Source organism: Squalius cephalus (assembly GCF_949319135.1).
Source record: "Squalius cephalus genome assembly, chromosome: 24".
Classification (NCBI taxonomy): domain Eukaryota; kingdom Metazoa; phylum Chordata; class Actinopteri; order Cypriniformes; family Leuciscidae; genus Squalius; species Squalius cephalus.
This window is the reverse complement of record NC_137145.1, coordinates 22,815,374-22,842,804: the sequence shown is the minus strand read 5'-3', so window position 1 is coordinate 22,842,804 and position 27,431 is coordinate 22,815,374. Positions and strand designations below refer to the sequence as shown.

The 27,431-nt window shown below is 37.9% G+C and overlaps 1 protein-coding gene across 1 annotated transcript; it reads right to left on the bottom strand.

Moving 5' to 3' along the window:
- Window positions 1-937: 937 nt before the first annotated feature.
- Window positions 938-26,921, bottom strand: ugcg (UDP-glucose ceramide glucosyltransferase). The gene is made up of 9 exons (XM_079861458.1): window positions 26,720-26,921; window positions 18,524-18,665; window positions 7,401-7,503; window positions 6,024-6,125; window positions 5,652-5,764; window positions 4,933-5,111; window positions 4,185-4,271; window positions 2,637-2,823; window positions 938-2,269 (listed from the first exon to the last, which is right to left on the bottom strand). Exons 1-9 carry the CDS (start codon window positions 26,815-26,817, stop codon window positions 2,099-2,101), a joined length of 1,182 nt encoding a protein of 393 aa, XP_079717584.1. The 5' UTR covers window positions 26,818-26,921; the 3' UTR covers window positions 938-2,098.
- Between the last annotated feature and the right edge of the window lie 510 nt (window positions 26,922-27,431).

Below are 27,431 nucleotides of genomic sequence, written 5' to 3'. Positions count from 1 at the left end.
TTCGCGAATGATGTTTCATGAATGATGCCCATTATTTGTATGAGGAACAATTCATGTGAAACGGTCAACAAAATCTGAAATGTTTATTATACCACAACTGGAAAAAGAAATGGGTTTGGATGCTTGCTTTTGTTTCACAGACTGAATACAGTATAACAGTTTATAATGTATATGGTTATTGCTAACTGTTAATACTTTAACTGCAATGTTACGAACAAATGGCATTCATTTTGTGGCCTCATGCACAAAACACAAGTTTAAGTACATTTTCATTAGTCAGCCCAAGTGTTCAGTAGAACAAACTCAAATGCATTCAAATTAGAAATAATAAACCAGCACCAAAAACTCAAACAATGGAGGGTTTGGCATTGGGCTAAAACAGTGTTAATCACTTCCTAAATGGCGGCTGATATAATATAATATAATTAATATAATATAATATAATATAATATAATATAATATAATATAATATAATATAATATAATATAATATAATATAATATAATATAATATAATATAATATAATAAGGGTTGAACTGTCCAGGTAAATGAGTAGATTATCTGTCAAACAATACTGCCAGTGCTGGCATGGGTATGTCACAATCAGCGCCATGAAGGCAAGACAGTTAAGAAATGAGGAAAATGCAGAAAGAGCGGTTTAAAAGCAAAGTGCTGGCAGTACGAAACAAACAAGCAGTTCCTCAAGATACAAGGAAAAAGGCGGAGAAGAATGTCAATTGTTTCGTGAATACTGTTTGACTTGTTGAAGATAAGGGAGTTTACGTTGTTGGGGAATTAAAAAAGCCAAAAGGCACATTGTGCGACTGCAATGTTTTGAAATGTCTCAGAGCGTAAATGCAGATGTTTGCCAATCATTTTGCACAATAACTCAAAAAACAAACAAAAAGTGTACATAAACTTGAACTTCTCAAATTCTTAAATCACAACAGAATTTGGTTTAATTGGATAGCTGAAATGGCGTCGGATGAAATGTTCGGACAGTTTAGAGGTACATCTGAGCATTTATATCCAGTCAAACATTTGCAGGAAAATACTGACAGAGCTTCTCAAACAAACGGCGGCACGGGAGGAAACGTTTTAGCAAACCCTGATTCTGGTACGAGAGCAAATAGTGCAGAGAATGAAGCACGGGAAGATAAAGTCCTTGAAGAAAAACCATGGTGTTGGCTTTGAAGAAACTAGCGTTAAAAACAATTTGCTCTTTAAATGGCACTAAATTTCATAAGATATGCAATTAAATCGGCAGATATCATGTTGAAGATAACTTGGGCTCAAACTAGTTCTTTATACCTCTTGTCTGAATACTGCAGGGTGGCTGCAAAGACTGTACAAGCTGTATATCCTGTTGCTTCAGGATAGTTCGACAGTATACTAACCTCTGCCAAAATTTCCTATGTATAACTTCTACAGAAGATATTGCTCTGTCCAGTAAACATAAAATGGACCTGAGTGGATCCGTTTTGAGCATTCAAAAGTCCAAAAATGTATAAAATATGGCAAGAGTGCTGTATGTTGGGAGCAACACTGTGATAAGCAAGTGATCCATTCATGCGCTAGTGCCATTTTAAAAGGCTTCAGTCATTCTCTACCACACTTTCGTGCCGATATAATGTTTAAAAACCGTACCGTTCATCCAAACACATGATAAAACGGATATGTCGCAATACACAGAGTTGTTCAACCACCACTAAACAAGTTGCAAGGACCTTAAAAAAAAAAAAAAGTTGAATTTAGATGTGATTTCATCAGGGTTCTGATGCCTGCTGAAGTGCCGCCAGACATCGTTTCCTCGTAAGTTTTCTCTTCTTCACCCCTTCATAACTTTTGGCTCATCTAGAACGAGGTCTCAGATTGTCAAGGGACCTCACAGGAAAAACAAAAAAGCACCAAGGACATAAATAATCTATTCAAGCTTGCTAAAGTCACAGGATAAAAACTATCAGAAGTTGGAATAAAACCCAGAACAAAAAAAACAAAAAAAAACAAGTTTCAGTTCATTTGTCCATCTGCGCCCACGTCTTCTCGCAGTCCTGTTTCCTTGTTTACACCAGTGCATAGTCCTTGGCACACGGTGCCGTTTAAACATCTAAGATTTCCTCTGCTGTACCTCCGCAACGCAATCGGTAGCGTCCCGCCCTCCAGCTGATGGTGGGGTCCCAAAGAGCGGACAAGAAAATCTGAATGGTCATGGACTCCCTGATGAACCAGGCCACCGCATAGTCCAGCTTAGAGAAGGATGGAGGGCCGCCCTTTGAGGAAAGAGAGTGGAAAGACAATTAAAAAAAGGACTGACAAATGCAGCAATTTAATATAAAATGGCTGTGAGGAACAACTTGTAAGGGTTGTTAAAAATGAAAACCATGTCTGTTTATAAACTTCCCTAGGAAAGTGGAGAAAAATCCAATGAAGGAACAACCAATGTTTCCTCAGTAATGTGACATTTCTGAGTGGAATGAGGTTAGCGATGGGATTTACACCCAGAAAAAAAATGTCCAGGACTTGATTTTATCCATTTGGAATTGATTGGATCATCAAAAATGCTTGTTTTACACCAGATTAGAGCCAGAGCTGAAATGCAGATTTGTTGTGTGTGTTGTGCTGAACTTGGAGTCTTACCTGTACTCCCCTGAGCTGGATGTAATCAGAAATGAACCAGGCCAGACAATGGCACAGGAAAAACACCATGATGTCCCAGCGGAACACATGGTGCGCGGCCCAGCCGATGATAAGGCTCGCCACAAAGCACTCTGAGATGGGCTCAATGATGGTGCCCGGCAGCATGTTGATTCTGAGCTTGGCCCATCTATAAACAGTGGATAACAATGAAATGTTTATGAGAAGCTCAGCAGATTTTATACACCACAAAATGGGAAATGATACCATCTAAAGCCATAACAAAACATCATGAATGATACTGCATAGCATATAACAAAAAAAATATTCAAGATATGATCCTAATCAGGGATTGACATAAACACTCGCCATTGGATTTCAGCAGTCACTCCTACTCGCCACTTTGGCGGGTTGAATTTTATATATAACATAAGGGCTTTTCACACTTGAAAAAGTTAACCCTGGGTCATTCTAAACCGAGGGTAAACTGAATCCTTGGTTATCTTGCTTGGTTAACAATTAATAAGCTGTGGTTTCACCTTGTACATTCCTAAACCCTGGGTTAATGTTCTTATTTGCTGGGTCAGTGTCATTGATTGGATGAACGCTGCACACGACCTGTTTACGTTAAAGCTCTAGAATTGTACTGTACTATAGAGTTTAAACTGAATGGATACTTCGGACTATAAAGATAAGAACAAAACGGTCTCTTCTTCACTCAAATGGTCACGTTTTCTGTCTGCATTTGACGTTTTCCCTCTCAAACGTTGAATTTACAGGTTTTATATACGTGCGGTGTTTCCATGACTGTACAAAGATTGGTTGTCTGTTGCTAAGGGTCTACTTTTAACATTAACACTGCATCGTTTCACACTGTACAAGTTTGGGTACAGCAATGCGGGGTTAACACTGCAAAGCCCACCTCTCCTTACACACTCATTTCATTTGCTCTGGATGAATATTGTTGGTGTTACAGGGCTTGAATTTCACCGTGGAATTGCGCGTATAGCGCAAAATTTTACTTATTCACGCAGATTTTGTGCTCATACTCAAAGTATGGCACATAAAGCCAACTCTCAGTGCTAAATTGAGTTCTTTTTAGCTGCTTAAACAGTCAAATACACACAAAATAATGTCAAAACGGCAGCCTTGGCGAGTATTTTCACATAAACACAGTTATGTTTTAAGTGAAAGTAAACAGTTGAGAAAGAAAATGAATGTGTAACATTACAATGGATCTGTGCGTCAGGTCTTAAATATAGCCTTATATATCTGCTGCCAAATTATGAGACAATGTTAAAAAGATCTGTATGGCAGAGTGGCTGGTAACTTTGGAAAACCACTAGTCACAGTGGCTGGTGAGAAGAAAAGATGTCAAGCCCTGATCCTAACAATGCTGCGATATAAATAGGCAGGGATCCATCTCTATCAGAAAATTGTAAACAACAACAGAAATAACCCAGTCTCATCAATACCCTGGAGGTGGTCCCATCAGGAAAACAGATTGGTTTCACTACCGAACATAAAAAGCTGATTGAACAACTGCCGTACCTGATCATGCGAGACTGGAATTGTGCGATGGAGTACGAGCCAGAATTCTGCATGGCTACCTGCGTTGCCATGGAAAATTTCCATCCTCTGCAAGAGAAACACCATATCAGTGAACTAGCAAATAAAGGGCATTTTTGCCGAGACTGATGGCAAAAAGCCGGCATGAGAGATATAGTTCTGAACACGCATTACAGGAATATATCATTTGAAAGCTAAACGTTTTGTCATCATTTACTCGACCTCATGTTGTTCCACACCCATATGACCGTGAGATGTTTTTCCCACACAATAAAAGCATAGGGAGACCAGACTCTCAAGCTATAAATAGCCCTATTAAAGCACCATAAAATTGTGCATGCACTTAATGAAAACGATAAAAACTGAAAGCCATTTTTTGAAAACTGAAACCATTATGGAGTAAAAACTGAATATGTATGGAAGCAGTTTCATGATTGACACACTCTTGACTAAACGAGCCTTTAGTCACACAAAGCTATCATATGGCTTCAGAAGATTAGTATACATTTTGTATGGATGTTTTATCATACATTTTTGATGTCTGACAGCCTGGACCCCATTCACTTCCATTGCATGGGAAAGAGCAGCACGAACATTTTGCTAAACATCTTTTGTGTGTCGTGGAAGAAATAAAGTCAATGTTTTGAAACTGCATGAGGGTGAATTGGGCCTGACAATGTGATATGGTAAGCCATTAGCACTGTACTGATGATTAAACAGTCTGGCAAACCTGTCTGCGATGGCCTTGGCCATGAAGTAATCTTCAGCGATATACTGAGCGAACGCAATCAGCCCGCCGGCCTGGTCCAGGACGTCCTTCCTCATGAGACACGACATCCCGGTGACGCACTTGATGCCCGTCACATTGGCTGAGATGTAGGAACGAGGATGTGACGTTCCAAAATAAACCTGCAGGATTTCACATGGGACACGTTTAACAGTTTATATTCCACATAATTAATCTCTAAAGATTTGATGCACTAAGAATCACATTACATATGTAAACACGTTTGGCAATTATTTATCTGTAGGGCTGACAATTTAACCTGTTCAAATATTGACTTCAAGCCTGTTTTTTTAAACGATAATCGACAGAGATATTTAGTAAGGAGAATTTACTTTTGAGCTTAAAAAAAAAAAAAAAACTTCATAAAGCAATAATGAATTTAAATATTGCATTAATTTGGCAAAAGAGCTTTAAAGTCCAGAGGCACAGATGAGCTCCACCATACGGTGTCCCATTTCAAGTCTGGTGTCTCTACTATCAACACAGCCACAACTCAGCAGTTTTATTGCAGTGTGACAGGACAGAACACAGCCCTTCCTCATATAAACACACACACGTACAATAAGCAATGATGTCAGTTCATAAGCAGTCTAATAAAACCAAAGCAAGACAAAGGTCTTCAACACAAAACATTTGGAAGGTCAGTCGTGAAGGCTTCTGACCTGCTCCAATGTGGCGGCAAATCCTTGTCTGTCTGCCACGTAAGGAAGGCCGTGAACCAGTCCCACCTTCTCCGTCATCTGATTAGCCATATCAGTGAGAGTGTCTGGCTTCACTGTGGAATATTAGTTCATGATCAGCACTGACAGCGCCTCAAGGGTGTATCTCTTCAAAACAGTCATGCTCATTAATCATCATCATTATTTGAAAGTAATAGTAAATAATTGTATCTTTGTACAGTATTCACCCTTAAGGCCAACTTTACAAAAGACAGTTTATGTACTACTCACTGAAACACTCTGAAGAGGTTTTGTTTTTTTAATAATCTGAATGATCTTATTTTTAAAGCAGTGGATTTTAGATCATAAACTTACCTCGAATGCCACTGTCACAGATCCAGACGAGTTCGTACCTTGCCCCTTCATAAGCTGGCATGAGGTTATTTATTTTCGGATTGATGCCAACTTTCTTTCCTCCTAAAAGAAGATAAAGAGATATAGTGTCAATACTAATGACCTCCATTAGGGCTATAAATGACTGAATAAAACGATTATAAAATTTGACGTGGCAATTTTAAAATATCAGTTGAAGTTTCTTTTTCCTGTCAGTCACAGATGTGTTCGTGGATGAATGGCATTTAAAAATATTTAAGTAGAATAACATTTAAAAATCTTTTTTTAGACCACTTAAGTTACGATAGGGTCAACATCCTGATTCCCAGTCCATGTGAATATTATATTATAGGAATAAAAAACATGATTATTCTGCAATTTTATAACAATCTTTATCCCAGGTCTAGATCAATTCTGCCATAGAGATCATAACTCATATCAGTGCTGTTTTAGTATTTATAGCTTTATTTTTATATTATTTTATTATTATATTATATATATGAATATATATACTTATATTTATACACCATTTCTATTTTTTTTTAGTATAGAAATATCTAATATTTACATTTATTTCAACCAGCGAAAATGGTTTTTAATAGTGAATTAAGGAGTGAATTATGTTCACACTGTTCAAATTTAATTACAATGATATATTCAATTAAAATCTATGACTGGAAACCAAATTGCAAATTGATAACAGTTATATTTAAAGACAATAATAGCTTAAATAAATGAGCTTAAATAAAGCAATTACGTAATAAACCACAACAGGCCTAATGTCCATCAATAAAGCAGATCCATTAAGGCCGAATGAAGATGTTCTTTTGTTGGTCGAACACCTGAAGGTCGTTTGGCGGCGAGGCCTCTGAGAGCACTAATGCACTTCACACCGCACGCTTTCCTGCCATCTGATTGGCTGGTTCGGTAAACAACTTGGAGATGTTTAAACCAACACAACCTAGCAGACGTTACATGTTTTCTAACATGGCTTCAGGTTAGTGCAAAGCAGCAGTTGCCATCTCCGGGACAGCCCATCTCCCCTGACTGGCTGGAGGCAGCGGGGCGGATAACAGCACCCCGGAGAGACACCAGCTGCTCCTAATGAGCAAGAATCAATATCCACTCCAAGAGCTGCATTTGCATATACACAGCTGAGTTGCGGCGCACACGCGGGTGGCCTTCGCTCCTCTGGAGAGACTCCTCAGAGACCCTGCCTTTTCCCTGCACACGACTGAACAGACCTGACAGACAAGCCAATCCATGAGGGACGAGATGTACCTCAGCATCAAACTGCCTGATGTTTCTCCATTACTGGCTTCATCTGACATAAAAAGAGATTATTAATCAAAGACTTACCTATAAATAGCCTGGCATCAACATTCGGATATTTGCCCAGAAGCTTTTTACAAACGTCGATGGCTGGATCGTCATGGTCTTGGACACAGAGCAGAATCTCAAACTGTGGAGAGAGAAAAAAAATATTTTGAGAAACTCAGTCCATTTGTCAAAGAGAACATTTTATCACATTAATGTTATTATGGCACCATAAGACACTTAGAGGCTGAGGTAAATTGAAACGTGCAGTTCAGACACGCTGGTGGTTTTCAAGGCGCTATTAAATTCCCTACAGTACAGCACAAGCACTATATTGGTTCATAATGGTGAAAAATTACCTTGAAACATGCATTTAAAAAAAAAAAAAAAAAAGGTTTACACTCATATGCAAAGCGACATTAAATGTATTTGTCATTGAATCATTCAGTCAAGAGTTTCGTTCAAAAACAAATGCTGATTCATCCAGTAATGAAACAAGTGAAGCGTGTATGAGCGAGTCATTCTCAATTCATCCAGAATCGTGCAGCTCTACGGCACAGCTTACCCCTCTCTCCCCTACGCTCACGATATACGCCGTAATGTAAAAAGAACAGAATAATGATACACCCAAAATAGCGATAAACAGCATCTGCCAAAAATAGAATGAAAACAGAAGTGAAAGAGTTGAATCTGTCCCCTACAAAGCTCATAAATTTCAAAGGAGCCACGAGTCTGTTCTGAAACAGCCACTCGATTTTCAATTGATCTTGCTCTCTGCATCTGAGCGGACAACACTATACTTCCAGCACTCCACTGAGTGTACCAGTAAAGAGAGCATGGCAGGCCACATAACAAAGGCTTTCAGGAGAGGCTGTTTGAGGCTTGGAGTCGCACCAGGGCCGAAGTGAGAAAGAGCAGGCCTGCGCTCTGACAAGAGACACCAGTCCCCCTCACAACCCTCCAACAGCGGGCCGGTTGCCATGGCTACGGCGCCGGACACGGAGCGGAGAGACAAAGGGACTTTTCTGTGCGTCCAGAGATGCGGATATACGACAGTAACCCCCGAGCGCTGAGCTGAAAGAGTGGGAGGCTTTTATTCAATCATTTATAGACCCGTCTGGGAGCAGCCCCTCCAACTTCGATGCAGTGTAAGGAAATCTGATGAACTGTGCCGGGATCAGCTGACCCAGTCTGTTCTGGCTGAATGAGGGAGCTTGTCAGACTAAACAGCGGGTTGCAAAACAATATAACAGATGACGCCAAGAAGAATACTAGCGTCAGAGAGATGGAAAACAAGGGAAAATCCAAGCGTGCAATACATGTGTCATCCTCTTAGATCTCATGTGTCGAAAACAGCAAAATCTAAGGGCTTGAGTTTAGGGATGGTACATTTATTATATATATAAGCATGTTTTTAATTTCTGAATTAATCCATTTAGATTTTTTTTGGAGCAACAACGTCAGGGTGATAGGATGATGGGATTTTTAATGCACAAGTTAAATCATGTTATCTTAGTGGAAACAAAAGAATAAAGAAAAGTCATTAATTATACCTCTGTATGCCCATGTTTAGGAAAGACAGAACAATGACGTACAGTAGAAGATAAGGACGAGTGCATGCTGAAAAAGTCTGAGAAACAACTACCCAAGAAATGCTGGCTCATATCTGACATGTTCAGAGTTCTGACAGATACAATCTGAACCACAATTCACAACATGTGCCTTGAAAATCGAAATGCTAAAAACTGTGTCCTGAATATTGCATTGTAATGGCTTTGAAACTCACTGTAGGATCACAAATCTAGCAAGGCTCGTAAACACAAAAGATGATCATCCATGCTCCACAGAAGGGTAAAAAAAGAATAAGTAAATTGTCATTGTGGAAATGCCTGCATACCCTGGAATTAAGTCAAGAACGAACATGCTGGGAAGAAAGACACTCATTCATTATTTTACATTTTTCCTTCCCAATGCACTTGAAATTGAGTCTTGGAACGATTCAATTGGACATGAAGCATTTTTCTTAAACAAAGCTAGAACTGTCTTAAGTTTTTATTCGTCCAGTAATTGCATAAGACAAGAGCTTCATGGCATCCGCTAAAGCGGGAACCAATTTAATGTCCCAGAAGAGAAATTAAAGATGCATTTGCACTTGTTTTAATCCTGGTAATATGGTTCATTAAAACTTTTTTTTTTTTTTTTTAAGTATTTAGAAAAATCATGATTTGAAAACTTTGAAACCATTAAATTAAAAATAAACATTTACACTTATATGCATGCAAGGTTTAAATTAAAATGTCATGTGGAATAATTAACCATGAAGGAAAGGGTAATTCATTTCAAAGACATTACATTTACATTTTGTTACAAAAACATTTGTTGACATTTGCTCAAACTTGGCACATGCATTTTAAACTAGTTTTTTACCTTAATTATATTATTTATATTAAAAATACCGGCCTTTTAAAATAGTAGTGTGCATTAGCAAATGAGTTTTTGCTGTGAAAAAAGCAAATACAATTTGCTGATATTTGGCCAAGCTTAAACACTTTTTGTGCTATTTGAATGGGCAATAAAAGTCTTACAATCTCAGTCGAACACAAAAGTGGTAATAAAGAAAAGGATGACCAAAGTTTCTAAATTGAATGGAGTAATTACGCTAGAAATGGCACAGGTCACCTACGGCCATTTTCCTGACCTCCACTGTCTGTTATAATCAGCCGTTCTCCCTTTAAAAGCCCAGAGCTGATGTCCCTCCCGGCATTATTCATTTAGAGGTCTAGGTGTCTATTCCAGGAAACTTAATTGCCAAAAGAACAGTGTTATTTCCTGCTCTCAAATGAAGCAGAATGCAAAACAGGGTGGACAGCACAGCAGGCAACCATATATACTGTCGGTTAAGGTGTGTCCTTCAGCAGAACACAGACCAAACAAACATAGAACCAGGCAAACCACGATGACACACAGCAGTCCTGGCTTCTGTAATGCAAAATGATAGCGCCGCTCAAACCGGCAGATGACAAAACCCACAGCAAACATTGTGTTCTTACTTTCACTGAGTCATTGTAAAAGCAGCATGTTCCTAAATTCAGAAATATCTTTAAAGCATGACTGATCTTGAGCAGCTCTCTATGAGCATTAGCACGGGGATGGATTATGTTTGTTTGCTTAAGAACAAGTACGTATGCAAAAGTAGACGGCATTCATCAGCACACATGCACACATTGCATGACCTCAACTTTTCAGAAACAATTTGATCAGAGATTACCCGAACAACTGGCGCTTCATGGAGAAATTAGCAGATAAACATGATAAGCTGACTGTTTAAAGAAAGATGCACATTTACCATTGTTCGTTACTTAGTTGTAGATGTGAGTCCATTAAGTGAACGCTCTGAAGAGAGAGATTTTAAATTGTGTTCATTTTAACAACACGTTAACAGCTGAACATCTGGCCCTCATGACATCCAGATCCAGATCTCATTCCTCTGGGTTGTGTGCGTCATTTGCTACATTCCTGGGAGCCTGGGCTGATCGGCATATTTACTAATAATACTCCACTGATTTTTCTCCGAATTTCACAGACTCATTCAGAAGTTGATTTTGACTGACCCGAAGATGAAATTTGTGGACTCATGCAGTAACTGCTGAAAAATTGGCTAAACTCAGCTGGATTTAAACATGGTAAAATGTCTAACTAAACTGCAAGTAATAGAGTCATATTGGTAGCTGAAAGCATAATAAATCAATCAAAAACTACTGTTCTGGCGCTTTTTAATGTGGTGACAGATCGCTGTTGCTACCAGATCAAGAGAAGTGCATGTGAAAGATCATCTCTACCGCTTTACTACTAAAAGGGATATTTCAACGTTGGAAAGATGAATGTGTATTTAAATTGGGTCATTTATGTAGTAAAAATGTGAAATTATTTTAGAAGTTGGTGCCTTCTAGACTGAGAAAAGACAGAAAATGTATTTTTGGCTCATGTGGATGAAAGACAACAACTCCCAGAATGCACTTGCTTCGTTGCCCTATGAGGCCACTCCCAAGCCACGCCTACCGGTTACAGAGGGCAGTATCGGAAGAAATGATACAACTAGGCTACTAGTTGACTTCGAAACTGAAAAGACGGCATTTTATCGTGAGATCCCCCTATGGGCGGCTTCCTACTACTGGCTGGAGTCTCTAGCCTCTGGTCTAAAAAGCCTCCGATGACGCTAAATGACGATTTTCGCATCATTGTAGGTTTTTTTCCAGACACACAATACAGAAATCTCTCGTCTCAGGGGGACATGAGGGAGGGAAGCACGGCCATTCGAAAATACTAACGGGTTTCTACAGATACAAAGCTTAATGCTAATCGGTGAAGTATCCCTTTAAGGCACGAAATAAACATGAATGAACATCAGAAGGTATGTTGGAAGATACAGGACAACTTTCAGAAATCCAAACATATCCATAGCGACTTGCATGCATACGTTTCAGAAAACCATTACAGAAGTGCATCGCAGTTATAATCAATTATATATATATAATTTCTATACGTTGCTTGTCATGCGTTGAAAATGCGAATTGTAGTCAAATCCAATAAATCATCACCAAAATAAGGCATGGACTATTTTGTAGATCCATTTCTTCAACTTGTTATTAACATTATCGTTATCATACTTAATTTTCCCATGTGTACACAGGTCATAACATATCGTTCACTGGCGTATGAGATGAGGGGTGCCGGATCCGAATCAGCACAAATTAAGCCCTGCATTGGGATCGCAAAATTGCAATAAATTATTAATAATAATTATCTTTTCACACCTTACATGCCAAATGATGCCAAAACACAGAGATTAAATGAGAAAGATTGAACAATTATTCAAACAAAAATAATTAAAAAATATTATATGAAATGTTTCTAGACATCGCCTGGTACATGATGGGATTTTTAATGCACAAGTTAAATCAGGTTATCTTAGTGGAAACAAAAGAATAAAGAAAAGTCATTAATTATACCTCTGTATGCCCATGTTTAGGAAAGACAGAACGATGACGTACAGTAGAAGATAAGGACGAGTGCATGCTGAAAAATTCTGAGAAACAACTACCCAAGAAATGCTGGCTCATATCTGACATGTTCAGAGTTCTGACAGATACAATCTGAACCACAATTCACAACATGTGCCTTGAAAATCGAAATGCTAAAAACTGTGTCCTGAATATTGCATTGTAATGGCTTTGAAGCTCACTGTAGGATCACAAATCTAGCAAGGCTCGTAAGCACAAAAGATGATCATCCATGCTCCACAGAAGGGTAAAAAAAGAAAATGTACACTGTCGTTCTGTGAAATGCCAGCATACCCAGGAATTAAGTCAAGAACGAACATGCTGGGAAGAAAGAGACTTACTGGCAATATCGGTTTAGGGCCATTCATTTATTTATTTTCTCCCAAAGCACTTGCAATTGAGTGTCTTGGAACGATTTAATTGGACATAAAGCTTTTTTTTTTTTTTTTACAAAGCTAGAACTGGCTGAAATTTTTAATTCATACAGTAATTGCTTCATGGCATTTGCTAAAGAGGGAACCTATTAAATGTCCCAGAAGAGAAATTAAAGATGCATTTGCACTTGTTTTGATTCGATTAGGCCTGAATTAGAGAACTGGAGAAAACTTCCGTCTTTATATGGACTCGTCCAGTAATGTTGATGCCGAATTGGCTTGTGTGGTCTGGAAGAGATACTTCACTTTACAAGTAGATGCACCAATGTTATCCTAAAACTTAAATACTTCTATTCTTAAGGCCAGCATAACTTTAGTATTTTTAATAATTTAATACTGATATTGACATTTTTCACGTTGCAACCCATACTAGAAATATATCATAGTTTGCATAAATAACTTAAAACTAAATAAAACACTAAAAACTAAAATCAGCTGTTTAAAATGCTACAAATGAATTTAGGCATCACAACATTATAATGTACAGTATGAAAAATAGATGTTCAATCATTTGCTAAAGATTACAGAACAGTGTTGTTTTTAAAGATCACTTCTGCCATAATCTGCCATAATCTAAAATAGGAGAAACCAGCAAGCGCAAATATCCGACATAATGTGACACCAATCAACTCATGCATAAATATCAGCTGATAATATATATATATGGTACCAATTTATTATGCTTCCGTAACAATAAGGAAAAAGAGTTCCAAACAGCTAAATAAATAGTTGCGTGTCTCTGAGAATTATACAGACTTATGAGGAACACAGATAAGGGAGAAGTTCACAACATTGCTTGTCCAATCAGATCAATGGACTTAAACAAACTGTTGCATCAAAAGACATCAAATATCTTCAGATTGGCTGAGATTGCGTGGCATCAGTAATGGTTTCACGTGCAACGTGGACAAGGAAATATCTTGTTTCGGAAAGCGTTTCAGAGGAAATTAGAGATGTTTTGAACATTTAGATGACTAGATATCCTTTGTTCACAGTAAGTGCTTTATAAGCATTTTCACCTCCTGTTGTTCACTTGAAATAACACAAGGAATGCCCCTAAATGGGAAGCACTTCTCCAACCCAACAAGCAGCAGCAGGAGGAATCAACATCTGTGCTGCTCAAACAGCTGTGTGATGGGAAATAGAGCAGAACATCCCATCTGCAGAGTCTGAGCGCACCACTGCAGAAATAATGCACCCCGTCATCTCCGCTCATACTCGTCGCCCCCAAATCCCTTGAGTGGAGCGCAGGGAGAGCAGCGAAGGTTCATCCTCCTCCTCCAACAGTAGAGTCGCCATTAAACTTTAATCAGCAGAACACACTAAAGAAACGGTCTCGACCTTCACTCACACATGACTCAATCAAAGTTGCCAATTTAACACTTGTGAATTAAGCATCATTTCCATCCCATGTGTTCAAGAGTACAAAACTTCATGGGAAACTGGAGCAAAATATCTAATAATAATGGAAGTTGCTGCAATCAGGGAAGCCACTGGGGCTCCACTTACCCTCCATCATAAATGAGTCTCAGAGCGCGCAGACGAAACTCAAATACTGTCATGTTCTCGTGTTCGGATGCTGGTGTTTGGGAACACAATCATGCGAGACGCTTCTGGGAGGGAATTAAACCAAATCATTCTGATGACAGACTTCGGCTCAGGCCTTTCAGAGCGACCAAACCAACATCTGAGATGCTGTGATGCGATTGGTTTGCTGGGTTATCGCAGTTATCCAATCACATCCACTGCATCAAGGGATTTATTCGGTAAATGTGTTTCCTTTGTAGTTTATGCGCATGTTTTCTTATCGGATACATTTATCCACCTCAATTGAGCACATTCGTTTTTTTAATGCGCATTTTTAGAATTAATACCCATCTTTTTTGGGTGTTTCCATCCAGCGTTTTTATGCGATATCCCAAAATGCACATAAAAATAGGTGGATGGAAACTATTGAGGAAGTCTTTAATCTATTAACATTAAAAAATATTAACGCAGGGATTGACTGAGAAAGGAATGACTACATTTATAGGTGTCACATGTTTACAATTTATTTGAAAGGGGCGTTTTATTTGAGGACGCAAACAAAAAAAAATTTGTTTAATTGCTGAATTTCCAGTAAAGTAGCTACTGGGTAACACTTTATTTTACAGTGTCCTTATTACACGTTACATGCAGTTACTATAGTAATAACTATAAATTATGCATAATTAGGGCTGGGCAAAAAAATCGATTTTTCAATTAATCGTTTTTTAAAATGTGGTCGATTCAAAATCGATTCTCAAACGCCACGAATCGATTTGTTTTCCATATTTATTTATCTATTACCCAAAAGCCAGTATTAGTTTCCCCCACTGTTCATAGGCTTGCAAACTCCATTTTACTAATGCTGTGAGATTTTATGTTAGTTTTATCTAAATCATAAAATAACCTCAACTAGTGCTGCACGATTAATCATATCGCAATCGCGTTGTCAAGCCTAAGCAGTTATATGATGCAAAAAATGCTGCGTTTTATTTAAATAAACAAATTTGGGCTGTTAACGCAATTAACGCAGCATCTGTTAATTTTTGTCATTATTTGGCTAGTGTTACATAATCCCTCTCTTATTCATGCAAATGTTTTTAAACCATTAATTCGCGACAAGACAAAAAAGAGCTCGCTGCCTGTGAATGTCCTGACTGTGACACACAGAAAGACTCGCACTAATATCGAATACAGTTCTCTTTCGCGCTTGAACGAACAATAAGACACAATTATGACAAAATGTCTTTTTGTCGAGTATCTTCATAACATAAGAGCAGTCTTATGATGAACGTGAAGAGTTGTGACTCGTGAGAGAATGAGGCGCGTGTGAGATCCGCTTCTCTGTCAGCAGCGGCTGGTCTTAAAGGGACAGTACACAGTAGCCACTAATTGTCTCTGTCTTAAAGTTAATCAAAGAACAAAGGGAACAGAGAAAAACACTCACTGCTCTTGACTAAAGAACTTTTGTAACTTTAATAAGGATTAGTGTATATATAATTAATAATTAATGCAGCGCAGACTGTTTGATAACTATTACATTTCTATTTATGTCCTCCCGGTTAGACAGGAAGGGCACAGGTAAATATGATTCTGTTTTAATGTACACAAGTGTACCTAAAATAAAAAGAGTTTAATATACAGGTTTGTAGCTCTTAATTTCTTTTTATTAATTAACCACTTGTAAACTTATGTTCACTTTTTTTTATATATATATAGGATTTGTATTAAATATATATTCGAGTCGAAATCGAATTTAGAATCTAAATCGAAAATCGAATCGAGAATCGAAATCGAATCGATTTGTAACATCTGAATCGATACCCAGCCCTATGCATAATTACATGCAACTAACCCTACAACAAACCTAATCCTAACCCTAAAGTAAGTACATGTAGTTAATTAATATTACTCAGTACATAAATGTATAATTATAATGCAACATGGACACCTTAAAATGGTGTAACCAAGTACTACACTACCCATAATCCCAAATTGTAATCCACCAATCAGAAAAGTCGCATGTAAAAGTTCTAATGGCATTAATAAGTTTTTCCTACTATGCCAAACCCTGCTGTCATCAAAAGAGATTGATGGGACTGGAGTTTTTTTTTTAATTTCATTTTTAATTTAGCAGCACTGACAGATGGCTTACAACAGAGCACGATCGTCCAATGGGAAATCGGTTGTTTCTCGGAGCCGCCCCACCTGGAAAAGCTCCTCATTAGAAAAGCATCAGTGATTTATCCAAAGCCTCTTGCTCAAGTCAGGATGCAAAATAGCAACACTGTAATTAGATGGTGTGCGGTGCTCAGCAACAAAGATATGCATTATCAGGGGACGCACCCAGCACGTATCCATCAGGTCTACGGTAACCTCTTCATTACTGAAGCACACAGTCACCGCCTTTAGCCAAACACGAGTCAACTTCCTAGATGGGGGAACCTCATGAAATCTGACCAGAATACATCCGGATCATATTCCACCCCAAAAAGTAGTTATATTTTGCTTTAAAAAATGTAAACTAATTTAGAATTGCTGTACAATTTAAAATGTTATACATCACGGTTTACATACAAATATTAAGCAGCACAACTGTTGATGTTAATCAGAAATGTTTTTTTGTTGAGCATCGAATCATCATATCAGAATGATTTCTGAAGGATCATGTGATGCTGAAGACTGGAGTAATGATAGTGAAAATTCAGCTTTGATCACAGGAATAAATTACATTTTAAAATATATTACAATAGAAATAATATTTTATATTGTAAATAATATTTAACAATATTTTACTGTATTTTTACGGCAATAATGCTCAAAGTAAGCTTTGGTTTCTTCATGCAAAATACAATGTCTTATTTTTTGCATAACTATGGGGTAAAATGTGACGTGGACATGTTTTTGTGAGATTCATTAAGGTATAGTTTTACCTCTGAAAACACTCAGACAGAGCCTAAAGTGGTTTTTGGGATGGGCTTCGGATACATAAATTTGCCAGGAAAATTTAAACATTTATTCAAAAGTGCCTTATTAACACAGGAATATCGTGTAAACTGAGAACATAAACGTTATCTACATAAATGCAAAGCAGTGGTACTAGTTTCTCTGTGGGTAGCTTGGTACAATTCAAGCTTCCTGTTTGAAAACATACACTTTCTGACTGTGAAAACATACACTTTCTGACTGTGAAAACATACACTTTCTGACTGTGACAACATACACTTTCTGACTGTGAAAACATACACTTTCTGACTGTGAAAACACACTTTCTGACTGTGAAAACATACACTTTCTGACTGTGAAAACATACACTTTCTGACTGTGGCCGCAAGAAAAAGAGAGTATTATAGCATCTCCATCAGCAGGATAACAATAGTGTTGTTTACGGAAACATAATGAGAATTTAAAGAATTTTGTCCATCTGGTTTTTTTTTTATACATACATTTTTACCAAAACATGTTCATGAACATTTTTGAGAGATGAAGCCAAAACAAATCACAGCCCTGAATGAATTCATTGAAACAGACAGCCGGAACTCAGAAATGAGTCAAACACACGTTACAAGCTCAACAATGGAAAGACTTAACTGAACTACTCAGATTGTGTTTCATTAATTAATAGGCAGGAAGTCCTAAAACGTTCTCAACATCACAAAAGGACGTCAATGGTTTTAACAGGATGTGTGCAAGAACAAATGTGAGAAAATTGGCAACTTCTGAAAAGCAGTAGAACTAGCAACATCAAAGAGTTGTGTAGTCACGATATATTTTAACAATCACGAACAACCACTCAAAACCAAACTGAAGTATGAGACATTTACTTAATGAAATATTTCATCTTTAAATGTAAGACCATCCATTCTTTCATTTGTCTTTAGGCTTAAATTCAATTCAATTTGGAATTGGACCGGTTCATCCGATCATGACTGTATTAAAAAGAATAACAGCACCATAATAATAGCATCATCAAAAATGCTGGCGGTGGCTGGCAACTTTTTTTGAAAACCACAGGCGGTGAAAGAGTAAGGGTTTTTTTCCAAACACATAATAGCAAACGCATATAATAATAACTTGAACTTGACTGTCAGCAACTCGAAACAGCAGCGCAAACAACATCAAGGTCAAAGAGCTTAGAGGATGGTACCTTGGGATAGTCCAGCTCAAAAAAGGTCTCAAGATTGTTTATTAGATTGGGGTCCACGCCCTTGAGGGGCTTCAGCAGCGAGACACCAGCCAGTTTGCTGTACGGCACCTTGTCTGGGGTCTTCTTGTTGAGATGCAGACGGCTATAGAGAGAGAGAGAGAGAGAGAGAGAGAGAGAGAGAGAGAGAGAGAGAGAGAGAGAGAGAGAGAGAGAGAGAGAGAGAGAGAGAGAGAGAGAGAGAGAGAGAGAGAGAGAGAGAGAGAGAGAGAGAGAGAGAGAGAGAGAGAGAGAGAGAGAGAGAGAGAGAAATACAGGTCAGCTTTTAATAATGTTTTATTATACATATATAAAAAAAAAAAATTTAAATATATATATTTATGCATTTCATAAATCCATCAGGTGTCCATCCGTTCAAGGATGTTATGCTCCTTCCTTTGAGTCGGATGGTAAATTTCATGCGGAGGATTTTTCTGGGATCCCCGGGAAGCTGGAATGTGGCCTAATTCAGCAGTAGCAAATACTTCTTAGCATTTATTATGGGATTTTATTTTTTTAAGTGGTACAGCAACTGGTGACATAAAGGTTAGAGAAACCGATAATCGATTGAACAGATTTTTTTTTTTCTTTTTTTTTCTGATATTCACACTTTTCAGTTATATCGTTAATTGATTTTTTTATTGTTGGGTGCATCAAAATATGAGAACATTTGGTGAATCTCTAAAAGAAAAGGACCCAAAGACTGTATCAATAACAGTAATAATCAACTTATTTCACGTATTGTTTGGATACTTTTGAGAAAATCATTCTAAAAATGAGAAATAGTAACATGACCACAAACAAATAAATGAGTTTGCAATTATCAATAATTACAAGAAACTTTTCAATAAATTTCATAAATAATAATAAAATATATTTCTTTAAAATATTAAATAAAATAGTTATAGTATAATGATAATTTGGTTATTGTCTGTCAAAAGCCAAAAAAATATACATTTTGAATATTGCACACTCAATCAATATTTCAAAACACTGCAATATTGTATCACTATTCTCGTACCAAAAATGTAATTTGTCAAACTTTTCACAAATTCAAATTAATTTTTGTTAAACAAGAGAAAGTCTGAAGACTATATTCTGTATAGGCTAACATACTGTAGAACTACATCAACACACGCTCGATTCTTTGCACCCTAAGAAGTGTGCAAAGAACTGAAAACATATGCAGATTAATAAAAAAAACAAATGCAATATATATATATATTTTGATACACACAAAAAAACTGCAATATTAGTCTTAATTCATTTGTATTGGTTCCTACGGATTCATACGCAATTATGATCAAAATCAACCTTTGTACTCATTTCCAGAGAGAAGCACAGGTGTTGACTCTGGTTCCTCGGCTGCAGCGCATGCACATGATGTATCAGGACGGTGTATTATTTCAAACTGATCTATTGTTTGTTTGCAGTTTGACAGGCAGCTGAAAGTTCATCTATGAACTGAAGCTGATCCAACTGGTTTAGTTTCCCAAGTTACTGCTGTTTCACTTTTTTCAAATATATTTGTTTGTTTCACACAATTGTCATACTCTGACGAGAAGAAGAAAAAAAAAAGCACCCACACGGCGCTCAAAGTCTATGGGGTCAAGTGGCCATCTTCCATTATAATTATTTTGTCTAGAAGTTCACTGAACACAGATATGACTTCATGAACGTATCCCTGGCCCAGTTTCAGGATGCAAATCACACAAAGCGTTCCTGGAAGACAGTATTCTTTCAAGAGAACTGTTCATGTTTTATCTTGCTTTGATGGAACAATTCGCAGGTAATGCTGAGTTAACCGTGTCAGTGTATATAGAGGCGTTTCAATGTTGGGCAATTTGAATGGCCATCCCGGCACTCTCCGCCTCTCAGGAACTCTCATTTGTGCACTTCCTATCTGTTCCCGTCTGAAGGGTCTGGAGTCTTTCCTGACACACTTGCCAGCCGCTCCACAGAACCAGCGGAGAAGCTTCCAAGACCGACACAGCCATTAAAAGCTGGAAGAAAGATTTAGCTGTCGGAGCATGTTTGCTTCTGAGAGATAAGTTTGTCTATCTTGACTGCCAAAACATCACGGTTGGAGGAGCTGTTGGCACTTTCTTGTGCTTGTCAAACAACATGTCAAGCTCCATCTAACAGAAAGACGGAGCGATAGGGAAAAAGAAAAGAAAATGGGGGATAAACCACCATAAATTGTTGTTTCTTTTGCGTAATAGACCAATATATAGAGACTTTTTAATCAGCATATTTGAAAATATCTGCATCAACCGATGTCTAACTGATTTACAGAAGTGGAAATCCCAGTTGACTTAATACATTTTGACAGGAAGTATAAAATTCTATTATACATAGATATGTAAATTATAGAGACCGATAATCAGTTTAACTGATATTTGTTACAGCTATTCAATTTTCTTCTTAATTGGTTTATATGTAGTCTATCGATAAATGCCAGTCGCTTAATGGTAAAGTAGCGAACATTGTGAGAAATTAATCTGTTTACCATCAATAAAAAAGGCAAAAAGCATTACTTGCACTTTCTTGATGACCTACAAAATCACATGACATACATTAGTAAAGGAAAGGCATCTTATTCATGCATGTGCAATGCGTTTACTCAGCTCCGCACAGCAGAGAATCAGTAAAGGGATTTCTAAAAGCTCTGGGAGCAGTTCTTCCTCATAGTTCATGTGAGAGACGCTCTTGCTGGAGGTGTTGGCCTCTCTTACGCTCTATTAAATGTGGGGGGGAACACGACCTCATCTCACTGCCTCAGACCATTAGTGGAACGGGAATGCAACACAGTCTAATGGGCAGACCCAGTGCGCCAAACCTCCAGTAAAAAAAAAACATGTTCCTAAAATAACAATGACGAAATTAATTAACCATAGGAATTCATCTCCTTTGATTACTCATGGTACTCGCATGCCCCAAAGGCTGAAACTCGGCGAAAGATTTCCCCACGCAGATTTTCACAACTGATTTCATTGAAAGCTTCTGTGTGAGCTGTGATTCATATATCATTACACTATTGACAGTAGACAACGGACCTTATCACCAACAAAGTTTCATCCTAAATTTTACCGCATCTTTACTTCAAAAGAGACTCATAGATACCCGGCTGTGGGCTGGTCTTGAGTAGATAAGTGGAAATCTGGTAAAACCTTGGGGTGTAACTATATTAAAAACCAAACTGAAAAAACGCAATACGGTACTCTCAAATGTTTCTTCTTTGGCATTTGATTAAATAGTAATTAGGGGTGTAACGGTACACATATTTAAAGAGAAAAGAATACAGCGTTGTAGCCTAACCACCACCACTAACCACCAATAATCTCCGCATTTTGTTACTTTGGATAAGAAATAAAATGTCATTTTTCAAATTATGTCTTTTTAAAACGAATTTTATTACGAAATTCAAACAATAAATGCCGTTTTGATGTAATTTAATGTGGCGTGCCATCACTATAGGCGCCTCAGTTCAAGCGGCAGAGTGAACGCGATCATCTCTTCCTCGTTAATACTAGTTACAGAACAAAGGTATGTTGAAGATACAGAACAACTTACAGAAACGTATTATATCTCATGCAATCGCTCAATCACTGTTTCAACGGGGAAAAGACATCAGTAAAACAGCTTGTAAACAATGTCACGCATTACATTTACCTCAGGCAAGTCATTCAGTCAGCTAGAACTCTTTTGCTAAATACAGTGCTATGCATAAGTTTAGACACCCATGCTAAAGTTGACTAAAAAGAGGAATAAAAAATCATCTTTTGGAAATTGAACTTAATGGCTTAATTAAAAAAATTAGGAAAAATCCAACCTTTAAGGACACCAATTTTGTTTGTGAATGAATAATGTATCGTAAATAAATAAATGTTCATCCTTAAAATACAGGGTGCATAAGTGTGGACACCCCTATGTTAAATTCCCATAGAGGCAGGCAGATTTTTAAAGGCCAGTTACTTCATGGATCCAGGATACTATGCATCCTGATAAAGTTCCCTTGGCCTTTGGAATTAAAATAGCCCCACATCATCACATAGCCTTCACCATACCTAGAGATTGGCATGGGGTACTTTCCATAAGATCATCTCTCAATGCAAATCAAACTAGCTATTAGGCTAACTGAAATAAAACCATGCCAGAAGAACATTTATTTATTTACGATACATTATTCATTCACAAAGAAAATTGGTGTCCTTAAAGGTTGGATTTTTCCTAATTTTTTAAATTAAGGCATTAAGTTCAGTTTCCAAAAGATGATTTTTTATTCCTCTTTTTAGTCAACTTTAGCATGGGTGTCTAAACTTATGCATAGCACTGTATATGCACTATATTAGCCTATATATTCATTATATTTGACTTAACCTGTTAGTGATGTCTCGATTTTTTAATATACGTTTAAAATATCTGTCATGAAAATGACAGCCACTATGATTATAATTCAACCACGAATTGGAGTAAAAACATCATTTTATAAAAAAAATTCAAAGTTAATGCTGTTTATTATTTTATCAACATTATTTTATATTTAGTTTGGGCTAGTTCACAGCAATAGCAGAGTTTTTTTTATCCTTAAGAAACTTAATTATAATTTAATTCATTTAAAGACAGACACACAATTCGTTTAGTAAACCATTGTTTAATAATAAAAATAAATAATGTTTAGTTTCCTCCCTCCTGCTGTAACGAACTGTGACTTCAAAACCGAGGTACGTATCGAACTGTCAGATCTGTGTACCGTTATACCACTACTAGGAAGCTATCAGTAATTTCTCTTTGTGGCAATCCTATGAGCACGTCATACACAACGTTCCTACTTTATGCAAAGAGGAAAGGATTACATAAAAGATTTTACTAAACAGATCCTATCACACTGAGTCAAACGTCACATACCACACGAGAAGCAATGGAGCTGAGAAATCAGGAAATGCATCACGTAAAGGAGGATGCCACTTGGGTGAGGTTCCCACGGGCGAGTATCACACGATCCCCACACCTGACTACTGAAACTCAGTGTCATCACTGTCATCACACTCAATTACATCACTGAACCTGTATTTCTTCATCCTAACGTCTCTCTGGAGCAGATATAAAAGAACAATGTAAAAGAATGTTAAGGCGTTAGAACTTTTCTCTCTGAATGAAATGCACCCCATTTCATTTCAGTGGATGTGCAATGTACAAAAAAAAAAGGGTTGCACATACGTTCCTTGTGATCTGATTCATTCAAATATCTTTGAATCCAATTATATAAACGAAAATACTAAACCTACTGACCACTTAATATGAAAAGATATCATATTTAGGGATGGGTACTGAAACCCGATATTAAATAGGACACACAGGGCTATATTATGAATGACGGCAGTCATATCAATAAGCGCCAATGTATTCGGTTTTACTTTTGGTAGAGGAGAAATTAAAGTCGGCATGAAATGTAGATTGCAATGAGTCTTTTCTTCCCTATTGTGCCGTATATCCGAGTGAAACGGCTTCCGGAACAAGAAAACAAATGTAGGGCGGGACTTGATTTTGTCCATGGGGAATTGGTTGGATGGTTGTGGTTTGCTATTGGTGGATCTCATGTGAGTGACAGGTTGCCCCGCCCTCGTCACCAGAGGAGAGAAGTCGCTGCATGAAGTTATTTTGATCACAAGGTATAAGAATAAAAAAAAAGATAATATATAAATACATACCACAATATTCCATACAAATTTTTTGATTCTAAGGTGACTTTAAGAAAAAACATTATTGCTACAAAAATATCATCTCGCTAATGTTACCTCATTAAGTTAATGTTACCAACATTAAGACATTTGTCGATGACGCATTTTGGCTATTTGCAATCCAGAAGAGAGATCTCTCTGGCACAGAGTCACAGTCGATTCGACAAAGCTCTGCCACAAGTGCAACAGGACTATTGCTTGCAAGAGAGGAAACAAACGCAATCTGACCAAACATCTCTCTGCGTAGTTCACCTCTGGTTGCCCAATGTACATCAGGCATGTGTGCTTGCAGTCTTCCCAGATAACAGTGGCATATAATCATCACATACTCAAAGTCTCTCACTGCATAAAACAATGCTGATCTCAGACATATGTTGCATCATATAAGCCATGTTGAATCAACGCAGTTCTTAACAGTTAAAAATCAAAAAATTTAAGTTGGTTGAAACATCACAATTTCTACTTGTTTTTAAAATCCCTCACTTAAAAAATGAGTGTGAGCGTAACCGTGATTGAAACGACAGTCCACAATCTCTACCGGTTTACAATTTTCTACCGTTTAATCGAGTGTACTGGTATATCACTCGCCCTTACTTAATGCTAGCCATCAGTGCCCGAGCGGCAACAAGTGAACTACTTTCTATCACAAAGAAAGCAGTTGACCCCAGGGTACAACCTGATCATGGAATTCAGTCCTTTCATTCTGGTCTCACAACAGATCAATGTGAATGACCTCATGAATGACTCGTGGTGCTGGACTCATGACCAGCTGTGTGCCATTATGTGGTCAAAGAAAGACCATAATGAGCCCCATCAAAAACATCATGATTATCTTTCGGGCCAGAATCCATTTTAAAAAAGTGGATATATCCAGTCAAATCCCTGCAACTTCAAAAAGAGCTCTTCATTCCAAAGCTTTAATGAAAACACACACTCATTTAAGAGTGTATGATGTCTTATAAAGCTGCATAGGATGGTTGAGATCTAGGTCAGTTTTTAGGAACCCAAAACCCCTCAGCTTGTTCAAAGTTAAAACATGAACTGCAACTCAAAAGCTCATGAGAAGAGCGGTCAAACGGCTACAGTCTTCCTGAAACAGTATTTCATGAGACATGAACAAAAGGAGCTGACGTCTCGAGACTCGTTTGAATGAGTCGAATAACCTGTGATGACCTTCTCCCAAACCCTGGCCAATTTTGCATTGGCAGGTGAATATGAACACATCATTTGGGAGTTTGCAAATGTCCAAAAAATATCCTGTAAGACAGACACGACCCTAAAAGAGCCTCTCTAATCAGTCTGACACGGATCAGAATAGAAAAAAAGTCAAGTTTTTTTTTTTTCCCAAACACAAAAAAACTCTAGTTTGCCGAAAACCATGTGTATTCTGTAGCAGAATCAAGGCATCGAGGCAAAGCCTACTCACATGACTCGTTGCAGGTGGAGGAAACTCCCGACCCAAAGTTCCTTAGTTACCAAAGTTCAGTTCATTATAGCCTTAGCACACCTATCATATGATAAACACTATCAGTCAGAAGATCAGACACACTTGACTTAATTCATTTCTCATAAATGCTCAAGAATGCTTGAATTTGAAATATATGTGTGTCAAGCACTCATGAAAAATGTATTCTGCTCTTCTGACTGGTATGTATGTGTACATAGTACATATGGGATGGGTAGATAATACGACTATATGACACTAGACAAGTATTAGGAGCCAATACATTATGAATAATTAACAGCATTGGTGAACTTTACAGGAAACTGAGGATTTTAACAATGGAAAGCAAACGCGTTGGTGAGCAGAAGCTTTCAAAACATGACATACCTATACAAAACCATTGAATATGTAAATCTACTCTATTTAAACCATGAAAGCCGGTTGTCTGGTAAGGCTAACTGGTGTAGCTTTAACTCCCACCACTGAGAATTAATAAAAGACCATTGAGAAATGAACCCCACAAGTGATTTAAAACCCATTAGACTTCGCAAATTAACGAATAAAATAACCCGGGCAGTGCGCAGTAGCTATGCTAACGATCATCGCTAGCGACAAGAAACGAGATTACTGAAGGACAAGCCAGAGGCTAATGTGTGTATGATTGACATTATTGATACGAGTTCTTCTCCTGCCAGCTATACAGTCAAAGTGAACATTTTGATAGATATACATATGTTTTCAAGCGGAAATAACAGCGAGGCGCTGAAGAGGAAACCAGTGTTCCTGTTAGCCAGACACATACACTAACGTTACACCCCATCTGCAACGCGCCGCGTCAGTCTACAACGCTCCCGTTACAATCAACGAATCTGTCTACACTGCATGCTTGCGATCAGCGTCGTTGAAAATAACGGAAGCGTTCTGAGCGTCGCGTTTCGTGGTCTATTTCAAATCAATGATGCCGCATTCACTTACACGTAGATGATTGACACGAGGTGCATCAGCCAGAGGACGATAAACAAGAGAAATCCGAAGATGGAGAACCCTTGCAAAGCTAGATCGAGCAGGGCCATGGCTGTCCTGTGTCCGGGTGCGCTGACACCTCAGTGTTCGGCCCTTATGCTGGAAGCTCGTCTCACACACACTCTTACACACATTCAGATCACTGGGGTTGAGTGGGCGGGTCTGCAGGGAATCGGCGCATAGCAGAGGTGGGTGGAGCATGATGACGCAGACAAATGGGTGCAGTGTTGCCAACTATTTTTCAAAGGATAAGTTGCTAAATGCTGCTGTGTGAGACGAGGTTGGACGTGGGAATATCCCAAATTACATGTCCCACTTCAGACCCCTCAGTGATTTCCAGGTTCACACGGTGACCACATGATGTCGCCACGACACAAGAGCATCGTGTTGTTATGGAAAGTTACTTTTAAAAGTAATGCATTACAATGTTGCATTACTCCCTAACACATAACTAACTGCGTTACTTTATGAAAACCGTTACGTACTTTTTCTCATGTGGGCTGGGCTTTCTTGTTTGTTTTTTAATAACAAAAAAGTTATTCTATTTTTGGCAAATGTAGGCTAAAGGCCCTTTCACACCATCAGTGAAGTTAATAAGCCTCAGGCTGGAGGAAGTTCTAACCTGTAAAATAGAGAGCACCACTCTTCAACAATAAAAACAAAA